The 23,271-nt window shown below is 34.5% G+C and overlaps 1 protein-coding gene across 15 annotated transcripts in view; it reads left to right on the forward strand.

The window, feature by feature from the left end:
- The window catches only part of LOC145293152 (uncharacterized), a 589,140-nt gene that overhangs the window by 168,079 nt on the left and 397,790 nt on the right, over positions 1-23,271 (forward strand). For 8 of the 15 annotated variants that reach the window (XM_080139585.1, XM_080139589.1, XM_080139584.1 and 5 more), the window contains one exon: positions 3,082-3,187. In XM_080139585.1, the coding sequence (XP_079995711.1) occupies positions 3,082-3,187 (106 nt within the window). The remainder of the gene's footprint in view (positions 1-3,081; positions 3,188-23,271) is intronic. The other 7 variants (XM_080139591.1, XM_080139597.1, XM_080139592.1 and 4 more) reach the window with 1 other exon arrangement.

The raw sequence follows: 23,271 nt of genomic DNA on the forward strand, positions 1-23,271 counted from the left end.
AGGATGAGGGATATGAAATTGTATCTAGCTATCAGGTCAGCGATGCTGGTCTCACGCCCTCCAACCCGCTCCCTTTCTCACCCCGATCTAGTCAATCTTAGGATCAAGGATGGCATTCCCATCTCTCATTAAAACTATGCAATTTTGGATGTGCAATGAATACCAGATTGTATTAATCACAATGTTTTTTTTTTCCAATGCCCTTGACATTCAGAACTCTGATGTAGCAGAACATGCTCCGTGTACATTCATGTGACAAGTTATGTGGCTTAAATGTTTCGGTTTGGTAAGAATGATAAATTCATGTGACAAGTTATGTGGCTTAAATGTTTCGGTTTGGTAAGAATGATAAATTCATGTGACAAGTTATGTGGCTTAAATGTTTCGGTTTGTTAAGAATGATAAATTCATAGCTGAAGTTACATCCATGTGCACCACTATGATACATGTTCTCAGTAGTTTACTCTCGTTGACTTAAGCCATTGATTATGCATGCTCATCCTCTCAGCATTTTCAGTGTTTTGCTTTTGAGTCTCTGTTGAAGTACCATATCTACCACACTGCATTTTCATAACTTTGATTCATTTGTCATTGTGGGTTTTTATTTTTCAAGAACTTAGAGAGACAGGAAGCAGCTATATCATGATTCTTCAGGTGGCTCTTTTATCTGATCTCTCACCAAGTGACCAATTCTATTTTCTACAAAGAAATGAATTTTTGACATAACCCATTTCATCATTGAGATTTGCAAGCCCCCCCCCCACACCCACACCACAACAATACAAAAATCAGGAAGAAGAAACTATTGCAGACATCTATAGAAGTTGTAAATTCCTCCTGGCTTTGATGTCCAAAATAAAAAAAAAAAATTTAAAAAAAAAAAGAAAAAAAGCGTTTCCACCACTCTGCTGTCTAATTTCTTCCAACTGTAAAAACAGAACTCTCTGCTCACAAGACTCACTCCTTCTGTCACCAAATCCTAAATCGCACAAGTCTCTATAAAAGTTAGGCTTTTATCAGCAGCATCTCATTTGCATAAAGCAATCAGTTAGATTAGCATAAAACCAGAAAGGCAGCCATTTTTTTTCTTTTCTTTTCTTTTTGTCTGTATGGGACCACACAAGAAACAGGTGTATAATGATTTTTTAATGCCTTTTAATTACATGCTCCCTTGATCTTTAAGATCACTAATCTGTCTCATAGTCCACCATCCATGAAAAAGAAAACAAAAGTATATTCAATATATTGAATATACTTTTGTTTTCTTTTTGAAAAGGGGAGGTGTTTTTCTCCCGAAATTAATCAAAGTTCCATACCACCAACGGACTTTATATACACTGGACATAACAACATAACAACTTGGTTGCAAAATAATTTTACAACGAGGTGAGGAATGATAGATGAATAAACAGCTAGACATTTCTCTACTCAAACATACCCGTCTATTTGTTTGTTTGTTTTTCTTTTCTTTACTCTTGTGATTCTGGTCCTTTCCGCATTGCTTTTGGCTTTTAAAACTTCCATATATTCCCTTACCAGCAATACTTCAAGCAAACTACCATTTACTATTATATATATAGAGAGAGAGATGATAAAATGATCACAATTCTTTTGCCCTCCTTATAAATTACATTGGTCAACAACACATTTGTTATCTGCTTTTTTTCAGCTCATTTAGGACGAATCTGATGCACTGAATTCAAAACATCACAGTTTTGTTTAAACAGGTCAAGTTTATGAGCTATGGCCACATGTCACTTTTTTTTACATTTTTGTTCACATATACTCATGTGTGGAGTATTTTAGAAGTTGGAGGTAAAATGCCATGTTTTGATTTGAAATAATTATTTTTAATGACAAAAAGTATTCAGGTCTGATAGTTCTGGATGATTATATTGAAAAGGGATCAATTTGAAGCCATAAAACCTCAAAATTTTCCAAAATTGATGCTCAGCATACACAACAAAGGACTGGTCTGTATGGGAGGAATTAGTGCCTTGCAAAGAAAGGAACGTCATCAACAACTCTCTGGTGGACAGAAACAGAACACTCTTTTCACCGCTGCACATAAAGCTCAGCTTAAGCAGTTCACTAAGGATAAGGATGATGACTGCTTCATTTACATGTGCCATACCTTTTCAGGATTGATTATGGAAAAATTAAAAACTAGCATCTTTATGGTCCTCAGATCTGACAGCTCATCAGATCTAGAGTTCAAAAACTCAATGAAAGAAGTGGAATTAGAAGCATGGAAGGCATTTGTTTTGGTAGTGAAGAAATTTCTTGGCTGTTGCCAAGGCTAGAAACTATACAGAAACCTGGCCTACTATATGAGCGTCAAGATGCACTACCTATAGACTTGTTTACTGAGAATATTGGTTCAATGAGTGACGAGCAGTGGAAGATATTCCATCAGGATCTGAAAGAGATGGAGACCATGTATCAGGGTCGCTGGGACGCAATCATGATGGCTGATTATTATTGGAATCTGGAGAGAGTCAATCATAAACAAAAAAGTTGACCTACATTCTTGGAGTTTTGAATTGCATAAAACGCAAAACAAAAAAAAAATTGACATTCCAGTTGGGATGTCCTAGAAAATGACCTAAAACACAAACAATGGGACAATGAAACATTCCAATTTAAGAAATGTAAATCAAAGCAGACAAAAAACAAAGAGAAGCCAGCTGGTGAGCAAGTGAATGACATATCGGAGATGCCCTGCGCTACACCCCACCGCTGACCGAAACCCATGCCAACTGCATTCAACTAGTCCCTGTCATCAAGTTGAAATGTAGTTATAATAGTATTGTTGATATAACAAACTCCTGTTGTGATTTTAAAAACTATAGCAAGGACTGTATATAACATAGTATATATAATTTTGTATGCATTTGAAAAATGCAAACGACGATTATATATATGTTTGACTATACAACTAACGTTATTTTATACAAACTAGACGATCTTCAAAAACCAGTAGACAGACATATAATCATTGTTCTATGAATAATAATGTAACATGTTTATAGTATTTTTTCTTCTTGATTCAACAATGACTTTTTGGATTTCTTCTCTTAGCAGGTGAGGCAAAAAATTAATCAATCATATGCCGTAATGCATAAACATGTCAAGAGATTACCTGAAACTGCGTGCAATGATGGTACAGTTCCAGATGTTGATTCAGGTAAAGATTTGATTTACTTTCACTTTTATTTAGCTTAGTTTTAAGAAGTGATTTTCCATAGGTTTTTCGCAAAGAAACTGCACCTTTTTAGATGTTAATGTAAAAAAAAAAAATTGATTAAAGAAAATTACTATAAACACAAAAAATTTATTAAATAGAGTTGAAATTTATAAATCGAAATTGAATTTTATATAATAAGCTTACATATGGGCCAAATCATCCACCCCCTCAGAATTTTTTATTTTTTTGACACCTGTAAGATATACATAAGTTATGAACCGCCAAATTTCAGACCCAGCAAGCGATGGGAACACTGTTTTGAGCCCAGCCAAAATAAGGCCAATAGGACGAAAAAGGACTGTCATGATGCGTCGTAACGGGACTACCCATCGTTACAAAATTGTAAATATTTTGAAAAATATTTACTTTCTGGCCTAGAAAATTGCACCTAGCAGGGTTTTTTGACTCCAAAAATCAACCATAGAAAGGCATGGCAGTTCATCTTGTGGGATGTTTTGCCCATTTATATGCAGAGACAGCTTCCACGGGAAGACCCAAAAGGGCGTAACTTTGGAGGTCAAGAAAAGACAACTCTAGGGGTCAGAGATGATATCTATTTTAATATTTAGAAAGCTAAAAGATAGAACTTTTAGAATATATATTGGTTCATATTCGGTATTTTATTCCTTCACATTGAAATTTAATGCTGAAAGTTGACAATTTTAAAGATGCTTAAATATTTTGAAGCCAGTTTACTCAGCAGTGGTAAGGTCTCCTGTGTCTACTTCCACCACAGAAATGAATCATCTTGTGAGTAGTTGTAAAGCTACATAATGATCAAATTCTTTTGTGCACTTAACCATAAGAGATTTACTCCTTTTGAGTTTAGATTGTGATTCTTGTATTACTGTTGTAGTTGCAGTTTCCAGTTTTAACTTAGCTTCTACCTGCTCTAAGTTTGTTACTGTAGGCTTATTCAAAACTAATTCATCAAATAGGTTCGAAAGAGATACAGTTTTACTTTTACTTTGATCTTCTTGACTTTCAACAAAGCTTGAAGAAGTGTATCCTGCTGATTCTGCTTTATTATCATCAGTAGAAAGTAGATGTAGAATCCAATCCTTAATGTTTTCCATGTAATTCTTTTAAAATTTAAACGTGAATCTTGGATCCAGGAAAGTAGACACACAAATTTTTATCATTTAGATAGGATGAGAATCTTGTTTTCATTGATTCATTGAATTGTTCAACAGTGGTAAGGATTCCACAAAAGTCAGAATTAGATTGGACCGCTTTTGAAAGAAATAGACTCAAAGCTAAAATTGTAGGTGTTATCATCGATATGGTTGAAATTCTGTGACTTGCTTCTTTCGTGATTTTTTTCAAATGGACTCAGTTACTGGACAATTTTTTTAACAAGTCCCCAATAGTAAGTTGTTAAGGTAGGAATCTTTTGACCACTCGTTTTTTTGTTGTGATAAAAGCGGATTTCAAAATGATGAGTATTGAAAATTTTGAAAAAAATTTTCTTCGGACACTCACTATTAAATAAAACAATCTTTTTACTATGTTTATTCGTTAAAAAGATGATTGAACAGTGTTTTCTCTAGTAGTAAGTAGCAATTTAAAAACATAATATCCGAAAAAATCGTTATGAATTTGAATCAAGAGTAGTAGTAGTGATAGTAGCAGCAGCAGCGATAACATGGCGTAAACAGACCTTTTGTTTTTGTTGTTTATTTTTATTTCAAATCAATTTTTTTTTAAAGTGAAAATCTGGTTATAAATAAAAATTCTTACATGTTAGAGTTATTTTGTTATCAACCATACAAATATTTTTACAAATTGGGTAGTAGTAAATTTTAAAATATTTTAACAAGTGAAAATGTGAAATATCATTGTTTTGGTTCGCGTGTACGAACGGTACACACACTTCTAATTTTCGTCCCTTAATGTTTTCAATGAATTATTATCGAATGGAAACTAATCTACTCGATTATTAAAAATAAAATAAAAACAATAATCAATATTTAAATATTTGTAGGAGGTGCTCAGTTAAAAAGTAAAAACGGTAGGAAAAGACATGAAATGTTATTAAAAATCAAAATTTTTAACAATTTGTCAGCTTTAGCAAAAACTTGTTTCTTTTTTTATATTTAAATAGAATTTAAATACTTGATATTTTTCCAAGCATCATGTTTTCTGTTAGAGGGACATCACTTTTTTAAATAACATTTATTTTTGTCTGTTTGTCATAATTCTTGTAAAGTTTCACTATGGGTATCAAACACCCTCTTAAAATAAAAAATCAAAAAAAAAAGATCGCTTAATTCTATGTCTAATCCTAGGTATGAGTGACAAGCCTCCTCCTAAAACCTTTAGCCTTAGCAATAACGCTAAGTACAAGCGGCAGAGCTCCCCACTAAACAAACATCCTCTGTGAATTCATATAAGCGTAAAAAAAAGCATAAAAAACGTTTAAAGAAAGTGCACATGATTAATCTCCCATAAAAAAATAAATTGGTCAACTGTCCTAAAACGCTAGGATTGTCTTGAAATGGTGAATTATTTTACATTTATGGGAAACCAACCCCCACTCTAAATTCTAAAATTGTTTTTGTTTTGTTTCTATCAAGTCTTCAGGATGTTCACACATAATTTTCCTTAGCCCTATCATTAACCCAAAGTCAGAGTGGCAACCTCCCCACCTTCTCATAATTGCACAAAGACCCTCTGAAAACTACGCATAATCGCCTTTTAGAAAACAAACAAAAAACACTCAGGATTTATCTATCATAGGAAAAGGGGGGGAGTAACTGCCCTAAAACGCTCGAATGATTCAAAATGGGAAATCATTTTACATTAAATTCTAATATAATTTTGTTTATCTTTTATTAAAGTTTTTCAAGTTGTTCACATGCAAATGTCTATAAAGGTAGAATCATATATTTTAGAGAGGTGGTCAGATGGGGAGGGGTAACAGAAGGTATTAATCTACAATAATACCAAAGAAATATTGCAATATATTCATTTTTAACTAATCCTAGATTTCGATTTCAGTTTTTGGCACATAAAATGCATTACAACTAAACTTTGAGTTCTCTAACTTCTTTTCTTTTAATGAATATATGGCATTTTTAAGCAATCGCAGCATATTTATGTGCATTTACTGCAGATTATTTGGAAACCATTCATTTCTGGAGATTTTCAGTAGCATATTTTGATTCCTTGCATAAAATACACTTATATGGCAAATTTCATCGCTTAATCTTGTGTTTTAACAAAGATATAGCATTTTTACTGAAAAAGTAGTGCAAAAAATGTGACAAAGCGTATATGGTCTTAAAGAGGGGAAAATATCCAAATACACAGGGCATAAAAATAGTCATAACTTCCTTGATTTTAATTGGATTTTAAAAATTTAAAAAGATTCTTTCTTAGCTTATTGTTGTGGCCTTATTTTAGGGGTTCACAATATCAAACAGGAGAGTCGAAGTCATGTCAACGATTAGGCTGGCATGGAATCTCTGATTAGAGAGTCCAAAATGGCTGCCTTTCACAGCGATGGGAGAGTCCATGTGAAGACAGGAATAGGGGTGTCAGTTACCCCAGAACACCCCCCTCCGAAGATTTATTTCCCTGAAATATAATTTTTTCTCTTAGGGTTGACTTCCAAGGGGTCCATCAGCTTCCTTTTTCTAGTGGAACGACGTATTTCCGTACTGGTTTGAGGAGGTTCCAGATCAAATGCCTCATATAGGAGGTCCATCGTCTCTTCTTCAGATGGAATTTCACTTGGCTCGTCTGAAGTGCGTTTGCGAATTTGGTTTAAGTGTTTCTTATGTGTGAAGTATGGTCTTTCCACCATATAGACCATACGACCGATCCTGTTAATGATCGTTCCCTGCTCCCAGAAGGTACTATTATCTTTATGCATTTGGAAAAATATCTTTTCTCCCGACATGTAGTTCTTCTTGGGTCAGTATTCCTGCCTTGACGAGTCTATCTAGCTCCTCGTCAATTTTTTGTATGGAGGCAAATGGTATGCTGCGTTTCTTTTTAAAAACCGGGGTGATGTTATCTTTTAATTCGAACTTCGCCTTCATTTTTGTGCAGCAGCCTAATTTGCCCGAAAAAACATTAGGAAATGACTCCATCAAGTCTTCCTTAAGTTTTTTTGCTTCGGCTGTAGGGCTGTCTATTTTCTGACAAAAATCGCTCATGGGCGAGTCCCAGAGTTCAAATTGTTGAATCAAGTCTGTCCCGAAAAGATTATTTGATTTCTTTAACACAAACATTTTTAGTGTTAAAGTTTTGCCCTTCAATGTTACATTTGTAGTGACTTCGCCTTCAAACCTAATGCGTTCTCCTGTTACCGAGTGAGCCACTCTGTTGGTTTGTCTCATTTTTGGTTTGCCAATTTTACACCAAGTATTATAGTTTATTATGGACAAATCTGAGCCACTGTCAAGTTGAAGCTTTACGTTTTTGTACCTGATTTTGACTATTACGTACTTCCGTACATTTTCATCTTTCCCTAGAATTCTCGTCATTTTGACGTAACTCTTGCGAGGTCCTTTTACTCTGCAATGCGAGGCTTTGTGGCCATTGCGTCTGCATAGATCGCATTTACGGGACCGGTAAGGACAATCTTTCTGCCAGTGGAGTTCTCCACATCCTCGGCATGGGTAACGTGGTAAATCAGGCTTATTTTGGTATGTTTCCTGAGTATTGCATTTGGTTTTCACTTGACTTTTTGGGAAGAACAGTTTTTTATTTTGCACTTTCTTGATGTATGATACATTTGCCTCTTCTATATTTCTGGAGTCCTGTTTCTCAGAAATAATTCTTTGGCATTCCTCAGCCAATTTTTGAAGGGTAATGTCCGGTTCCTTTTCGAGTGTGTTCAATGCCCTGCGTCTGATTTCAGCGTCCTTGGTTGAGATTAAACCTTGAATAAAAATCAAGACCTTGAAATTGTCGACCGTTAACGAAGATAATTTAAAATTATCACAATGCCTGTTCACGACTGACGCAAATGTTGTGTAGTCTTGGTCTTCTTTGCGAGTCAGGTTTATACATTTCCATCTCTTATGGAATAAACTAGTTTTCGGGCAGTATAATTCCATTAAGGATTTTACAGCCTCGTCAAATGACAATTTGTTCGTCTGTTTTGGCAGTATATAGTCTATGAACTTACTATGTTCCATGGCTCCCAATTTTTGTAGTAAGAGACAAACCTTCATCTGCTCGCTCCAAGTTTTACAATCAATTCTGAACACGTCGCCGAATCTGCGGAAATAGGCTTCAAAAGTTAATTCTTCATCAGGCCGGTACTGAAAAGTTTCCAACGCTGACCAGATTGCAGTTTGGGAAAAAACGTCCTTGTTTGACTCTCTACTGTCTTTTTTAGATATAACCTTAGATAATATTTCCAACTTTCTCTTTGCTTGTTCTTGCATTTCAAGTATTTGGGCATTAAATTGTTTTCTTTCTTCTTCTCTTTCTTCTCTTTCTTCTCTTTCTTCGAACCTTTCTGCTTCTCTTTGTCGTTTTTCCTCCTCCATTTGCTTTCTTTCTTCTTCTCTTTGCTTTTGTATTTCGGAGAACTGAGTTTGCTGCAACCGTATCATAGCAGCTATTTGTTTTGAAAGTTCTTCCATGTTGAAAAATAACAAGTTTCCGAATTTCTAGGTCTGAGAAATTTCACCCAGAAAAAAAACAATTTTATGAAGATGATATATGAAATAAATATTCACACATGAGGAGGGAAAAGAAAAAAAAAGTTCCGTGTTGTATCTTAGCAGAAAATGTAATAAGACACTTAAAAAGTTTTTGTTTAATTTTCATGAAAGGAAAAAAAAAAAAATAGTGAATAACTGTACTATTTGTTGAAGTCAGAGAATTTTGCCAACATCAAAAGTATTTAAGAAATATCAGAGAGAGAAAAAAAAATCTTTTTTTTTTTTTGAAGTCCATAAACTTTTTTAGTTTCGACTTTCAGTATTTTTCTAATTTCCTTTTGTTGTTGTTGTTGCTGAAATATTTTCCTTTTATAGAGTTGTATTTTTACAATCCTCGAATATGCTTTTATGGTCAGTACATATCCACATTAGCACATTGGTAGAACTTGTTTCAATAAATAATTGTGGGTTAGATGCAAGTGTCCTATGTAGAGTCGGTTTAATGACTTTTCTGTTTTTATTTTTCTCGTTCACCGTAACAGGGGAAAAAAAAATGGTTGCTTGCCAGCTAACCACACGTGTTCAAAAATACAAACGCGTAAATTCGAGTTCACCAATAACTTTCTTTTTTCCCAGCATAAAATGTAATCTATTTTGTTTTAAAACAAGAAATTGATTAGGACAGCAATATATATTTTTTCTACTCACAGTTTTGGTTTGGCGATAACTTTCTTTTTTTTTTCTTGTTGTTGAAAAAAAAGAAGTAAACTTGTTGAACTTTTCAAAGCTGGTAGAAAAATTTAAAGTTGAGTCAGAAAAATAGGAAAATAGACGTTTTTGATTATTAGTCCAAAGGAAAGGGTCCTTGTGAGGTTTTTTCATTCCTACATCGCCAGATGTTGTGGCCTTATTTTAGGGGTTCACAATATCAAACAGAAGAGTCTGTAAAGTCATGTCAATGATTAGGCTGGCATGGAATCTCTGATTAGAGAGTCCAAAATGGCTGCCTTTCACAGCGATGGGAGAGTCCATGTGAAGACAGGAATAGGGGTGTTAGTTACCCCAGAACACTTATCAAGCTCTTTCTATATATACCAATATTGAAATATTTTAAGCCATTTAAATTTTTTCATGTGTATTGCTATTTATAGCATTGTAAATTCTCATATGAAAATAAATGAACGAATGTCTTATTTAAAAAATTCTGGTTTGTGCATATTATTCTGCTTCACATATATGCTAAGAAAACGTCCTTTCTGATTAATGTTTACCAGATGAAAATCAGAAGGAACTTTTTCTGGGCATTCATTGTAAAGCTGAATCATCTGCAAGAATCGGAAATAAATCATTTTTAAACAATCACGGCGTAAACTTAAATAAAATAATGATGTTTAAAGAATAAAAAACAGAAGTACTTATGCAGAGAACTTTTTACATGTGCAGGGGAGGGTGTCTTTCTAACTAGTCTGTACTTTCATCTAACAATTTAATAAACAATACAAAACAAGTGATTTGTACCACAAGCATTGAAGAAGGACAACTGGTTTTTTCTCTATATGTGTTTGACTGGGTAAGGGGTTAAGGGAACCACCTCAAATGGACGAATGTGATCAGTGCCAAGTGAAGAATTCAACAGAATCGCAAAGAAATACCAATTGTATAAAGAACTCTATTGTTGATAACATGCAGTTTTTACTTTTATTAAAATTAAATTGATGTTGAACACATATGTTTACTTAATTACATTGCCAATGATAAACAAAGTGAAAAATACAACATAAAATTATTACATTTTCTTGAGGATACTATTTAAAAAGTATGTAGTGTAAAGAACTGGCATTTGAATATAGCATTCTGCAATATGTATTGATTAGGCATGAAAAATTCCAGATTTTTTAATAGTTTTTGTAATATGATTTTGAGATTAGTATATGTTTATGACATTTGATACTTTATTTCTGCCACCAAAATTGAACATATCAGCATTTTTATCGACTTATAATGAAGTAAGTTGCAGTTGGAATTGTTTAAAAAAAAGTAGGTATAATAATCATTATGTATAGAATTATATTGAATGCTCATATTTACTGTCATTTAATTCAGTTTTATTTGATGATACTTTAAAAATTGCTCATCAGTGCAATTTTGCTGTTAAAAATGATGCAATGTTCACTTTTCACACCTCAAAAATGAAGGCTAAAATGAAATTAGGAATAATTTACTTTTACTTCCTATTGTCTTCTTATACTAGGAGTGATGAAAACATCTTTTGTGACATTTTTACTATTTTTTTTTGTCAGTTAGTTTCAAAGTTGTCATGTTGTAATTTGTAGTGTATACTGCTGATCATCAGTGAAAAGTAGATGTAGAATCCAATTCTAAATTATGTTTTTTATGCCAATCTTTTAAAATTAATATATGAATCATGGGTCTAGGAAAGTAGACCTACATAAGTCTTTATCATTCAGATAGGATGAAAATCTTGTTTCGATTGATAACCTGAATTGTTCAACAATGGTACGAAGGATTCTACTAAAGTCAGAAATACTAGAATTAGATTGGACAGCTTTTGACAAAAATTATCCCAGAGATAAATTTGTAACAAGTCCCTAATGGATATTGATATGGTTGATAAAAAATAAAAAAACGTATTTCTGTTAGATGTAATGCTTGTCTTCACAGCCTGAATTAAAATGTGTGATAGTTATTCTAAATCACATTCTTTGACATTGGCAACTATATTTGTTCCTGAATCCTGTGAAACTAAGAAAATTTTCTTGAAGATTTTATACTCATCCAGAACATTATGCAATTCTTCACTTATTATTGCACCTGTGTTTGCACCAGAGAATGGAACCAATCTAAGCACAGCTTTGCACTGTTCAAAGCAAAGTCATTTTTTTTTTTTTTTTTTTTACACAGTGGTCACCACTTATCAAGGCCCGGAAGCCACTCAGGGATAAGGGTTATTGCAAGTACATTACGTTAGTGTGGAGATTTGATGAAGTGTTTACTTAAGGTTCATTAAGAATTTGTTAACGTTGAACTTGAAGACATCCAAGTTGCAGTAAGGTGGGAAGCAGGCAGACGGAACAGAGTTCCACAGGAGTGCAGTTCTAAGAAAGAAGCTTTGTTCATGGAATCCACATTTTGATTTAGGCACAGATAAAGAGTGGGGGAAATTTTTCACAGTGGATTCAGCTAGACGGGTGTTTTTCGTGAAGGATTGGCGAGGGGGGACCAGAGATCGGAGTTCAGACGAGCACCTGCCATGGAAGTAACGATAAAACAAGGATAGGATCTGTGGGAGAGAGGTTGCAGGGTAGAGAAAAGGGCATCCCCCACTAAGCCACGAAGTCTATTTTGTACTCTGTCAAGGCAGGATAGGCTGCTTTTAGCAGCTCCTGCCCAGATATGGCAGCAGTATTCCATCCTTGGACATACTTGGCTTTTATATAGATAGAGAATTGCATCAGTAGTGAGATATCTTCTGGAGCGGTAGAAGGATCCCACCATCTTTTCAGTGACCTTGGCAACAGACTTGATGTACGTGTTCCATTTCAGATCAGGAGTAAAGATCAAACCCAGAAGCTTGTCAAAACACGGGGCCTCTCCCAGACAAGAGCCATCCATCCCAATTGATGCCAGATGGGGATCAGAGCGTTGATGATGTAAGGATAGGAATTTGGTTTTAAATGCATTAAAGGTAACCAGTCTTCCTCCACTGAACCATGCGCTCGAGATCAGAGGAGAGAGAATCAGAGAGAACTTTGTCATTTACAGCCTTTGATGTGTTGCCGTAGATGGTCGTGTCATCAGCATAGATGTCAACGAATGATTTAAGTATGTGTTTAGGGAGGTCATTGATGTAGATCAGGAAGAGAGTTGGGCCCAGGATTGACCCCCGAGGGACTCCAGCATTAATACTGCAGGCCTCTGATTTTTGTCCATCGACTACTACTCTTATGAGCCTATCGGAGAGAAATGATTTAATGATTGAGAAAACATTTCCAGTTATACCGTAGCTGGAAATCTTGTGAAGTCGACCCTTATGCCATACCTTGTCGAAGACCTTTGATATGTCAAGAGCAATTGCCCTAGAAAGGAAGCCTTTGTCAACAGATTCACTAATCCTGTGAGATATAAACGTTAGCACATCTGCGGTAGATCTTGCAGAATGGAAACCATATTGTGTGTCACTAAGAAGGTTATTTCTCTATTTAATATGGATTTCAGCAACTTACTCATAACACACAGGAGACTTATTGGTCTGTACTGAGAGGGAGATGACTTATCACCTGAATTCTTAAATACAGGGCAAACTGATGAGATCTTCCAGGGAGTCGGAAAGCACTTCTCCTTAAGGCAGCTCTTAAACAGTTTCGTAAGTATGGGAGCAAGTTCTAGTTGAAGCTTTTTTAACACTATAATTGGGATGCCGTCAGGGCCAGTTGCTTTACTGGAATGAAGGTTCTTGATTAGCTTGGCGACCTCATGCACAGATATTTGTATGTTACCTAGCATATTCTGTGTTATAGGAGGAAATATGGGGAGTTGATGGCCTTCGTCGCATAAGGTAGAATTAGCTGCAAAGTTCTTTGCAAATAGTTTGGCCTTGTCTGATGCTGACGAGATGACCTCTGGTCCATTGATAATGGTTGAGATAGAACGCACACTTCTGTTCAGGATCCTATTTGTTATTTGCCAAAACTGGTGGGAACCAAGCCGCTGATCAGCTACCTTGGATTTGACAGACTGGGCATATAGCTCTCTTGCATTTTTTATTACTCTTTTACAGTGGTTGCTTGCGTTCCTGAAAGCAGCTTTAGTCTCAGTGCATCTATTACGTCGGTAGCTATGGAAAAAGTGATTTCTGTGCGCGATAGCAGCAACACATTCTGGGGAGAACCATGGCTGGCTGTTAGGTTTTTGTTGAAATTTTTTAGATGGTATGAATTGGTCTATGCCTACAATTAACCATTCGGTCAGATCTGATACTATAGAGGACACTTCCTTTTTAAACATGGAGTGCTGAGGTAAATCAGATATAAATGTACGGAAGCTATCCCAGTCAGCCATAGAGTATCGGTATACAGTACGGTGGAGAGGTACGTCTGGGGACTTATTACATTTCATTTTTATCTTAACTGATACGACGGAGTGGTCGGAGGATCCTAGAGGAGAATGAACGGAACATGAACATAGCTCAGGGGAAGTTGAGAGAAAAAGGTCTAGGAGGCTTGCATATTGACCGGGTGTATCGGGCACACGGGTGGGTTCGCAAACAATCTGAGTGAGGTCATAAGCAATGGCAAAATCATGACAAAACCTCCCCTCTTATATTAGCATGATTTTTCCCATCCACGCGATCTGTCAATCATATTGCTCGATACCGGTGCGCGTGTTTCTTGGTCACGTTTTGACAACTCATCGCTGCCTCCTGACCTCGAACCATCGTCCGATTTCTCTTCAGCTGACCGACACGTGAATTTATCACTCATGCTAAATTCTATACATTCCAGAGTTACGAGGAATGTCATGTTTCCTTGTTTTGTAAACAAAAAAAATCATCGTCTGATTTCTCTGTTTACGACGTAAGCATTTTCTCGTTTCGACTGGTGGACAATCAATTATTCGATGGCCACTCTTTTAAATCTTTTATTAAAGAAGTTTTTTCTTTTCAGTTATGTATCGGATGGTTCCAGCCATCCATTACATAACAATTCCACGTTATGGACGTTGAAGTCACCACAGATGTGGATGTTAGCCGAGGGATGTGCAGACCGGATGTGGTCTATTTTCTCAGATATGCTCTTAAAGATAGTAACTCCGCTGTTGTGGGGCCGATATAGGGCAAATATAAATGCAGTGGTGTTAGCAAGTGCAACCCTGAAGCACATATAGGGTAAATTAGGATCTTCTCTAGAGATATCCCTGCCACACGGGAAGCCATCTTTAATGTAGGTACATATTCCATGCCCATGGCGATCTTGGGGGTCAGATTTAGCTGTTAAGTTAGAGTATCCGTTAATTATGAACTCATCTAGGGAAGTGGTCGGCCCTATTTCAATGACCTGTCAAACTCAGAAAGGTAGCATTTTCTGTTGTAGCTGCCTAAATGTCTGAAGTTCATGAAATGTTGCTAATTTCAGCAAGAAAAAGTTGAACTTTTGCTTTAATTTTGGAAATATATTGAAAATTATTTTACAGTGAAGTACGTTTTTGATGTAATGCTGTAATTTGAACAAAGTGTTTCAACAAACATATTAAATCCAATGTCAGATTTTACAGAATATGGTTTAATATCAACAGTAATCATTTCTCTTATCAGATAATAGATCTGTGATCATTAATATCCCTAATTTTCTTTTTGGCCAATATTGATTCTCTAGTAGTTTGGGGGTTTGTAGTTTTTTTTTGTTTTTTTTTTACAAGGAAATCACCACTTACCAAGGCCCAGAGGCCACTCTAGGATAAGGATTAAAGAGTGTACAGTGATCAAAAGGACAATATCATAGTAATTGTTAGAAATGTAAATTTGGTAAATTGGATTACTTAAGAGGAACAGCTCATCAGAACTTGTTCACATTGAACTTGAAAACGGCCATATTGTAGTCAGCTGAAAAGCAGATAAATGGAAGAGAGTTCCATGGTGTGCAGTTCTAAGAAAGAAGCTTTGTTCATGGAATCTACATTAAGGTTTAGGCATAGATAAAGAGTGGGAGGAATTATTGATAGTGTTTTCAGCCAAACGAATGTTTCTCATGAATGTTTGGTGAAGAGGGACCATAGATTGGAGCTCAGACGAGTTCTTGCCATGAAAATAACGATAAAACAGAAACAGGCTCGCAATGTCTCTTCTGTGAGAAAGAGGTTGCAGGGAAGAGAAAAGGGCATCCCCCACTAGGCTACGAAGTTTATTCTGAATTCTGTCAAGGCAGGACAAGTCCTTTCTAGCAGCTCCCGCCCAGCTGTGGCAACAGTACTCCATCCTTGGACGTACCTGGATCCTATATAGGTGGAGAATTGCATCAGCAAGTACTGGATCGATAGAAGGATTCCATCATTTTTCCAGCAACCTTGGCAACAGATTTGATGTACATTTTAGATCAGGAGTAAAGATCAAGCCCAGAAGCTTGTTAAAACATGGAGCATCCCCAAGACGAGAGTCCTTCGTTTCAATTGATGCCAGATGAGGATCAGAGTGTTGATGTAAAGATAGAAGCTTGGTTTTAGATGCATTAAAAGTAACCAGCGACTCCTTTTCCCATTGTACCATGTGCTCAAGATCAGAGGAGAGAGAATCGGAGAGAACTTGGTCATTTACTGACTTAGATGTGCTACCATAGATGGTAGTGTCATCAGCATAAATATCTACAAATGATCTAAAGGTGTGATTTGGAAGATCATTCATGTAGATTAGGAAGAGAGTTGGGCCCAGAATGGATCCCTGAGGGATTCCAGCATTAATACTGTGAGCTTCTGATTTCTGCCCATCAACCACTACTCTTATGAACCTATCAGAGAGAAATGATTTAATAATTGAAAAGACATTTCCAGCTATACCATAGCTGGAGATCTTGTGAAGTAGACCTTTATGCCATACCTTATGAAAGGTCTTCGATATGTCAAAAGCAATTGCCCTAGAAAAGTAGCCTCCTATGAGAAATAGCTATAAGCACTTTAGCAGAACGGAAACCATATCACATGTCATTAAGAAGGTTATTTTTGCTGAGATGGTTGACTACTTCTCTATTTAATACAGATTCAAGTAACTTACTCATGACGCACAGGAGACTTATTGGTCTATACTGAGGGAGATGACTGATCACCTGAATTCTTAAATACAGGACATACCGATGAGATTTTCCAGGGTGTTGGGAAGCAATTCTCCTTAAGACAACACTTAAACAGCTTTGTAAGTATGGGAGCTAGTTTTTGTTTAAGCTTTTTGAGCACTATACTTGGAATGCCGTCGGGGTTAGTTGCTTAGCGTGAATCAAGGTTTTTGATTAGCTTGGCAACATCATGCACAGATATTTGTATGTCGCATAGCATGTTTTATGATACAGGAGGAAGTTGGCAGCCTTGGTTGCGTAGGGTAGAATTTGCTACGAAGTTCTTGACAAAGAGTTTGGCTTTATCTGATGAGATTACCTCAGGTCCATTGATGATAGTTGTGATAGAGCACACACTTCTGTTCAGGATTCTGTTTGCTGTTTGTCAAAACTAGTGGGTTGTCCCTGGAATATCTGTATTCATTGTGCTTCCTTTTCATATTTGCAACTTTTGTTTCTTTTGAACGAACCTTTCTAAGATGATTTAACATATTAGTCATTGTTAAAGTTTTTGTTGATTTGCCACCCTTTCATGTGATGGTTTGACATAACTTGCAAGCAACTATATTCTTATTTTTGAGATTTCCATCAAAATAATTCCAGCAGAAACTGGTTGCCATAATGGTTTAAGGTTGTTGTTAATTAGTTAATTTTTTACATATTTAAATTACTTATGTCTGATATCTCATTAGTAATTTATCTTAATAAAATATGCATTATCTAAACCAGAAAAATAAAAAATATATATGTAATGGTAGCAAGAGTCCGAAAATGAGGAACAAGAGTATGACTGATGAAGAATGCTTTATTTTCAGTTCACATCATCGCAATTTACTGTACAATTCCTCAACATGAAAACTGAAAGATGAAGTAATAATTTTCTTTGACAATGATTTTAAGTGAAAAAAAATGTTAATTTGATAGGAAAAGAAAGGACTGAAATTTTCCATATGTTTACATCTATTTGCTTCAAATTCGGTGCAGTTGTAAAAGTCTACATGTTAACAGCATGTCATTTGATAGACGATGCCTTTCTTTTCACTAGCAACGAAAAGAGTCAGTTAACTTGTCTTCCTTTCCAATATGATTAATATTAGTATCATTTATGACAACAAAATTTGCTGATTCATTGCAATTAGAAAATCTATTAATTGGCCGATTATCAAAGACCGATTAATTGGTAATCAGCCAATTTGATAATTGGTACATCCCTATATTTCTATAGAAATATATTTCCTTATTATATATCAATCCTTATTTAAAAAGCTCAATGTAATTACAGAGCAATATAGAGAATAAATGACAAAAAGTTATATTCCAAAATTCATGATGTTGACCATCTTATAATTTATTCCTTTAATTCAGTTGACATATACAATTCTTGACAGTATCTGTTTCGTAGCACAAAATCAATCACTTAATTATTATATCAATCAGTGAATCTATCATGCCCTTAACTCATCAGAAGAAATAGCAACAATTAATCCGTCAAAAAGAATTGAAATGTGAATCTGAAAATTGGAAGAGAAGCTGCAGATACTTTTATATTTTTCCATTATGCCATATTGAATTTTTATCAAACAAAGTCATTAAACCCAACTATTCATACTAACAATTTTAATTAATTTATGCATCTTCTAACAAAATGTTCTATTTAATAATTAGTAAATTTATTAATTCTAAGTTGTGTATACATACTTATGAAAATAATATCAACAAATTATAAACTATTATACATGTTTGTATATACAAAACTAAACTAAGCTAAAAAAAAAAAACAATTGATCATTTTGGTCGGTTATCATAACTAATCAATTGATCTGAATTGAAAACCATACATAATTCAAATCTATTAGCTATTGCAATAAAACCTAACAATCCTTATAATTATAATTTTTAAAAAGATACAATACAAAAACAATACTTACATTTTGTTAAGTTTAAAACTAATCTGAAAACTCCTTTATATCGTAATTGTCAATAATTAAATTAACTTAATAAAGTGAGGCAGAGTTACCTCCCTTGGAACAGATCTAACAAAATTAACTTTACTTATATTAATTAGTTTTTGTATTTTTACAATGCATAGGCATCCATATTCAACTCATAAGTAATTTTAATATAGTTTTAATGTCTTTCACTTAATATTATTTAAAAAAAAATTAGATCAATTCATATTATAAATTAATTCACTAATTTTTCCAATACAAAATGTTACTATTACAGATTATTTCAATCGATAATCATAAGTTATTAAGTTATACTTCATATCTGCTAATGTTGAATTGTAAATTAATTAGTTACTTCCATTTACTTTAATTTTTAATTTATTTATTTATATATCTATTTGTATCATTATCAATATCAGCACCATCATTATTGTTGAAAGTAATATTTTTAATTTTTACATTTCACAAACTTTACTCAATTCTACATACGACAATCTAGTTTTAATAAATATTTTTTGAACTTGTTCCTTATTTAATTATATTTTTTGTTATCATTGTATATATCCTAATTCCCTAATAAGTATGTTTCAGAGTTTCTTCCTCTGATAACATTTTATTTTAATTATAATTAAATAAATGTATATTTAAGTTAAAACTAATTCAAATTTTAATTCAAGTTAATAAGATTTATAAATATTATTTAGCCCTAAAAATTCTAGACCATATCCAACCCAGGTTTTTCTTGTACTTTAAACTCCCTCTCCTACGTACTTTAATTAAATTTTATTTTTTTATTTATTTTTTATTTATGTATTTTTTTTTTTTATTAAATTTAACTAATAATTCCAAAACCAATGTATAAACGTTAATATAATGAGTATTAAAATATATATTTTTTATTTTAATAGATTTTCAATAGATATATCTTATTATAACTATAACATTGATTTTTACATTCATTCTAACAATTAAACCATTTGGCTTATACATTTGAAACCACTTATCAATCAATTAATGATCACTTGTTGCATCATATACATTTTATTTTTAGATCAATATGTGGAGACTGATTACTATAAATGCATTTTTAATATTATTATTATTACCATTTATTTTTTCTAATCCATAAATTACCTTACTTATCAAATGCAACTTTACCATCTATAAACATTACTATCAAACTAAGTAATACTATTATGATCCATTTCTATTCCCTATACTAATTTACTATTTAATTCTTCCTCCACTCCTAATTGTATAATATAGATGCGCGCTCTTTTTTTTTCACTCCACAGTAAAATAATATATTAGGTGTAATATATATAATACATACTTACCTTCATTAAGTATTAATTCAGATATATTTTGCCATCCTATCATTATCTAAATTATGCCTATATAAAAAGTTTATAAAGTTTTATTTATTTTGTTTATTTTCATTAGCTAATTATATTTATATAAAATATTTATCTTCATATGGAAAATACTAAAAATTATGTTATTAAGGTAGTTATATATACACACACACACCCACATATATATGCATATACATATTTTTTTTTCTAATCTATTTTCCAAATAATGTTTTATTTAAGTCCATTGCTTACTTATTACATCTAATTAAACCACTTATAAATCACTATTATAGAATTTAAATTTATATTATATCCTAACATGATAATTTGAAATTATACTAAATAGTACAACCTAAACATTCATATCCTTCCCTTTTTATTTACTGTTTAAATTATCCTTAAAATCATTGTTATATTTAATTTAGATTTAATTGTTTACCTAACCTTTATTATTACTTTAAATTTATTATTTTCATTTTTATTCTCAACTTTATTTATTTACATTTTGGTCTCAATAAATCAAAATTAACTTTACTTTCTAAGTACGTTAATTCAATTTCAATTTAATGATTTTACTAATCAGGTTTTAATGTCAATAATGCATATTTTGATTCATGTATACAGTTTTGAATTACTTCCTGACGTTTGTTATGAAGGTTTTCTTTAGCTATTATTATGATACGATTCGAAATTGCAAAGGTTACATCGGCTCAACCTGTTTGGTGAGTACTTACTGGCACTACCCAATATCGAACATTTCAATTTGTATTCAATTTTGTTTTTCCTTGATTCCCTAATCCAATTTCCTAATGATGTTGTTTTCTTCTTATTGTTGACATGTAATATTTTGAAGGATGTTATATGATTATTGAATCTTTCTTTAAAGCTACAATCTGTGGCCCCAATGTATGTTCTAATTCTGTTATTATTACATTAAATTTATATACTTTTTTTTTTTTTTTTTTTACACGGTGGTCACCACTTATCAAGGCCCGGAAGCCACTCAGGATTAAGGGTTATTGCAAGTACAGTACGTTAGTGTGGAGATTTAATGAAGTGTTTACTTAAGAGGGCGGTTCATTAGGAATTTGTTAACTTTGGACTTAAAGACATCCAAGTTGTAGTCAGGTGGGAAGCAGGCAGACGGAAGAGAGTTCCACAGGCGTGCAGTTCTAAGAAAGAACCTTTGTTCATGAAATCTGCGTTTTGATTTAGGCACAGATAAAGTGTGGGGGAAATTTTTCACAGTGGATTCAGCTAGACGGGTGTTTTTCATGAAGGATTGGCGAGGGGGGACCAGAAATTGGAGTTCAGACGAGCACCTACCATGGAAATAACGCTAAGATAAGGATAGGCTCGCAACGTTTCTTCTATGGGAGAGAGGTTGCAGGATAGAGAAAAGGGCATCCCCCACTAAGCCACAAAGTCTATTTTGTACTCTGTCAAGGCAGGATAGGCTGTTTTTAGCAGCTCCTGCCCAGATATGGCAGCAGTATTCCATCCTTGGACGTACTTGACTTTTATATAGATAGAGAATTGCATCAGTAGTGAGATATCTTCTGGAGCGGTAGAAGGATCCCACCATCTTTCCAGCGACCTTGGCAACAGACTTGATGTACATGTTCCATTTCAGATCAGGAGTAAAGGACAAACCCAGAAGCTTGTCAAAACATGGGGCTTCTCCTAGACGAGAGCCATCCATTTCAATTGATGCCAGATGGGGATAAGAGCGTTGATGATGTAAAGATAGGAGTTTGGTTTTAGATGCATTAAAGGTAACCAGCCACGTCTTCCCCCACTGAACCACGCGCTCGAGATCAGAGGAGAGAGAGAATCAGAGAGAACTTCGTCATTTACAGCCTTTGATGTGTTGCTGTAGATGGTCGTGTCATCAGCATAGATGTCAACGAATGATTTAAGTATGCGTTTAGGGAGATCATTGATGTAGATCAGGAAGAGAGTTGGGCCCAGGATTGACCCTTGAGGGACTCCAGCATTAATACTGCAGGCCTCTGATTTTTGTCCATCGACCACTACTCTTATGAGCCTGTCGTAGAGAAATGATTTAATGATTGAGAAAACATTTCCAGTTATACTGTAGCTGGAAATCTTGTGAAGTAGACCCTTATGCCATACCTAGTCGAAGGCCTTTGATATGTCAAGAGCAATTGCCCTAGAAAGGAAGCCTTTGTCAACGGATTCACTAATCCTGTGAGATATAAACGTTAGCACATCTGCGGTAGATCTTGCAGAATGGAAACCATATTGTGTGTCACTAAGAAGGTTATTTCTGCTGAGGTGGTTGACTATTTCTCTATTTAATATGGATTCGAGCAACTTACCCATCACACACAGGAGACCTATGTGTCTGTACTGAGAGGGAGATGACTTATCACCTGAATTCTTAAATACCGGGCATACTGATGAGGTTTTCCAGGGAGTCGGAAAGCACTTCTCCTTAAGGCAACACTTAAACAGTTTCATAAGTATGGGAGCAAGTTCTAGTTGAAGCTTTTTTAACACTATAATTGGGATGCCGTCAGGGCCAGTTGCTTTACTGGAATGAAGGTTCTTGATTAGCTTGGCGACCTCATGCACAGATATTTGTATGTTACCTAGCATATTCTGTGTTATAGGAGGAAATATGGGGAGTTGATGGCCTTCGTCGCATAAGGTAGAATTAGCTGCAAAGTTCTTTGCAAATAGTTTGGCCTTGTCTGATGCTGACGAGATGACCTCTGGTCCATTGATAATGGTTGGGATAGAACGCACACTTCTGTTCAGGATCCTATTTTTTATTTGCCAAAACTGGTTGGAACCAAGCCGCTGATCAGCTACCTTGGATTTGACAGACTGGGCATATAGCTCTCTTGCATTTTTTATTACTCTTTTACAGTGGTTGCTTGCGTTCCTGAAAGCAGCTTTAGTCTCAGTGCATCTATTACGTTGGTAGCTATGGAAAAAGTGATTTCTGTGCGCGATAGCAGCAGCACATTCTGGGGAGAACCATGGCTAGCTGTAAGATTTTTGTTGAAATTTTTTATATGGTATAAATCGGTCTATGCCTACAATTAACCATTCGGTCAGATTTGATACTATAGAGGACACATCCTTTTTAAACATGGAGTGCAGAGGTAAATCAGATATGAATGTACGGAAGCTATCCCAGTCAGCCATAGGGTATCGGTATACAGTACGGTGGAGAGGTACGTCTGGGGACTTATTACATTTCATTTTTATCTTAACTGATACGACGGA

This window comes from Euprymna scolopes, chromosome 14 (genome assembly GCF_053919585.1).
Source record: "Euprymna scolopes isolate OS-2025 chromosome 14, ASM5391958v1, whole genome shotgun sequence".
Lineage (NCBI taxonomy): Eukaryota > Metazoa > Mollusca > Cephalopoda > Sepiida > Sepiolidae > Euprymna > Euprymna scolopes.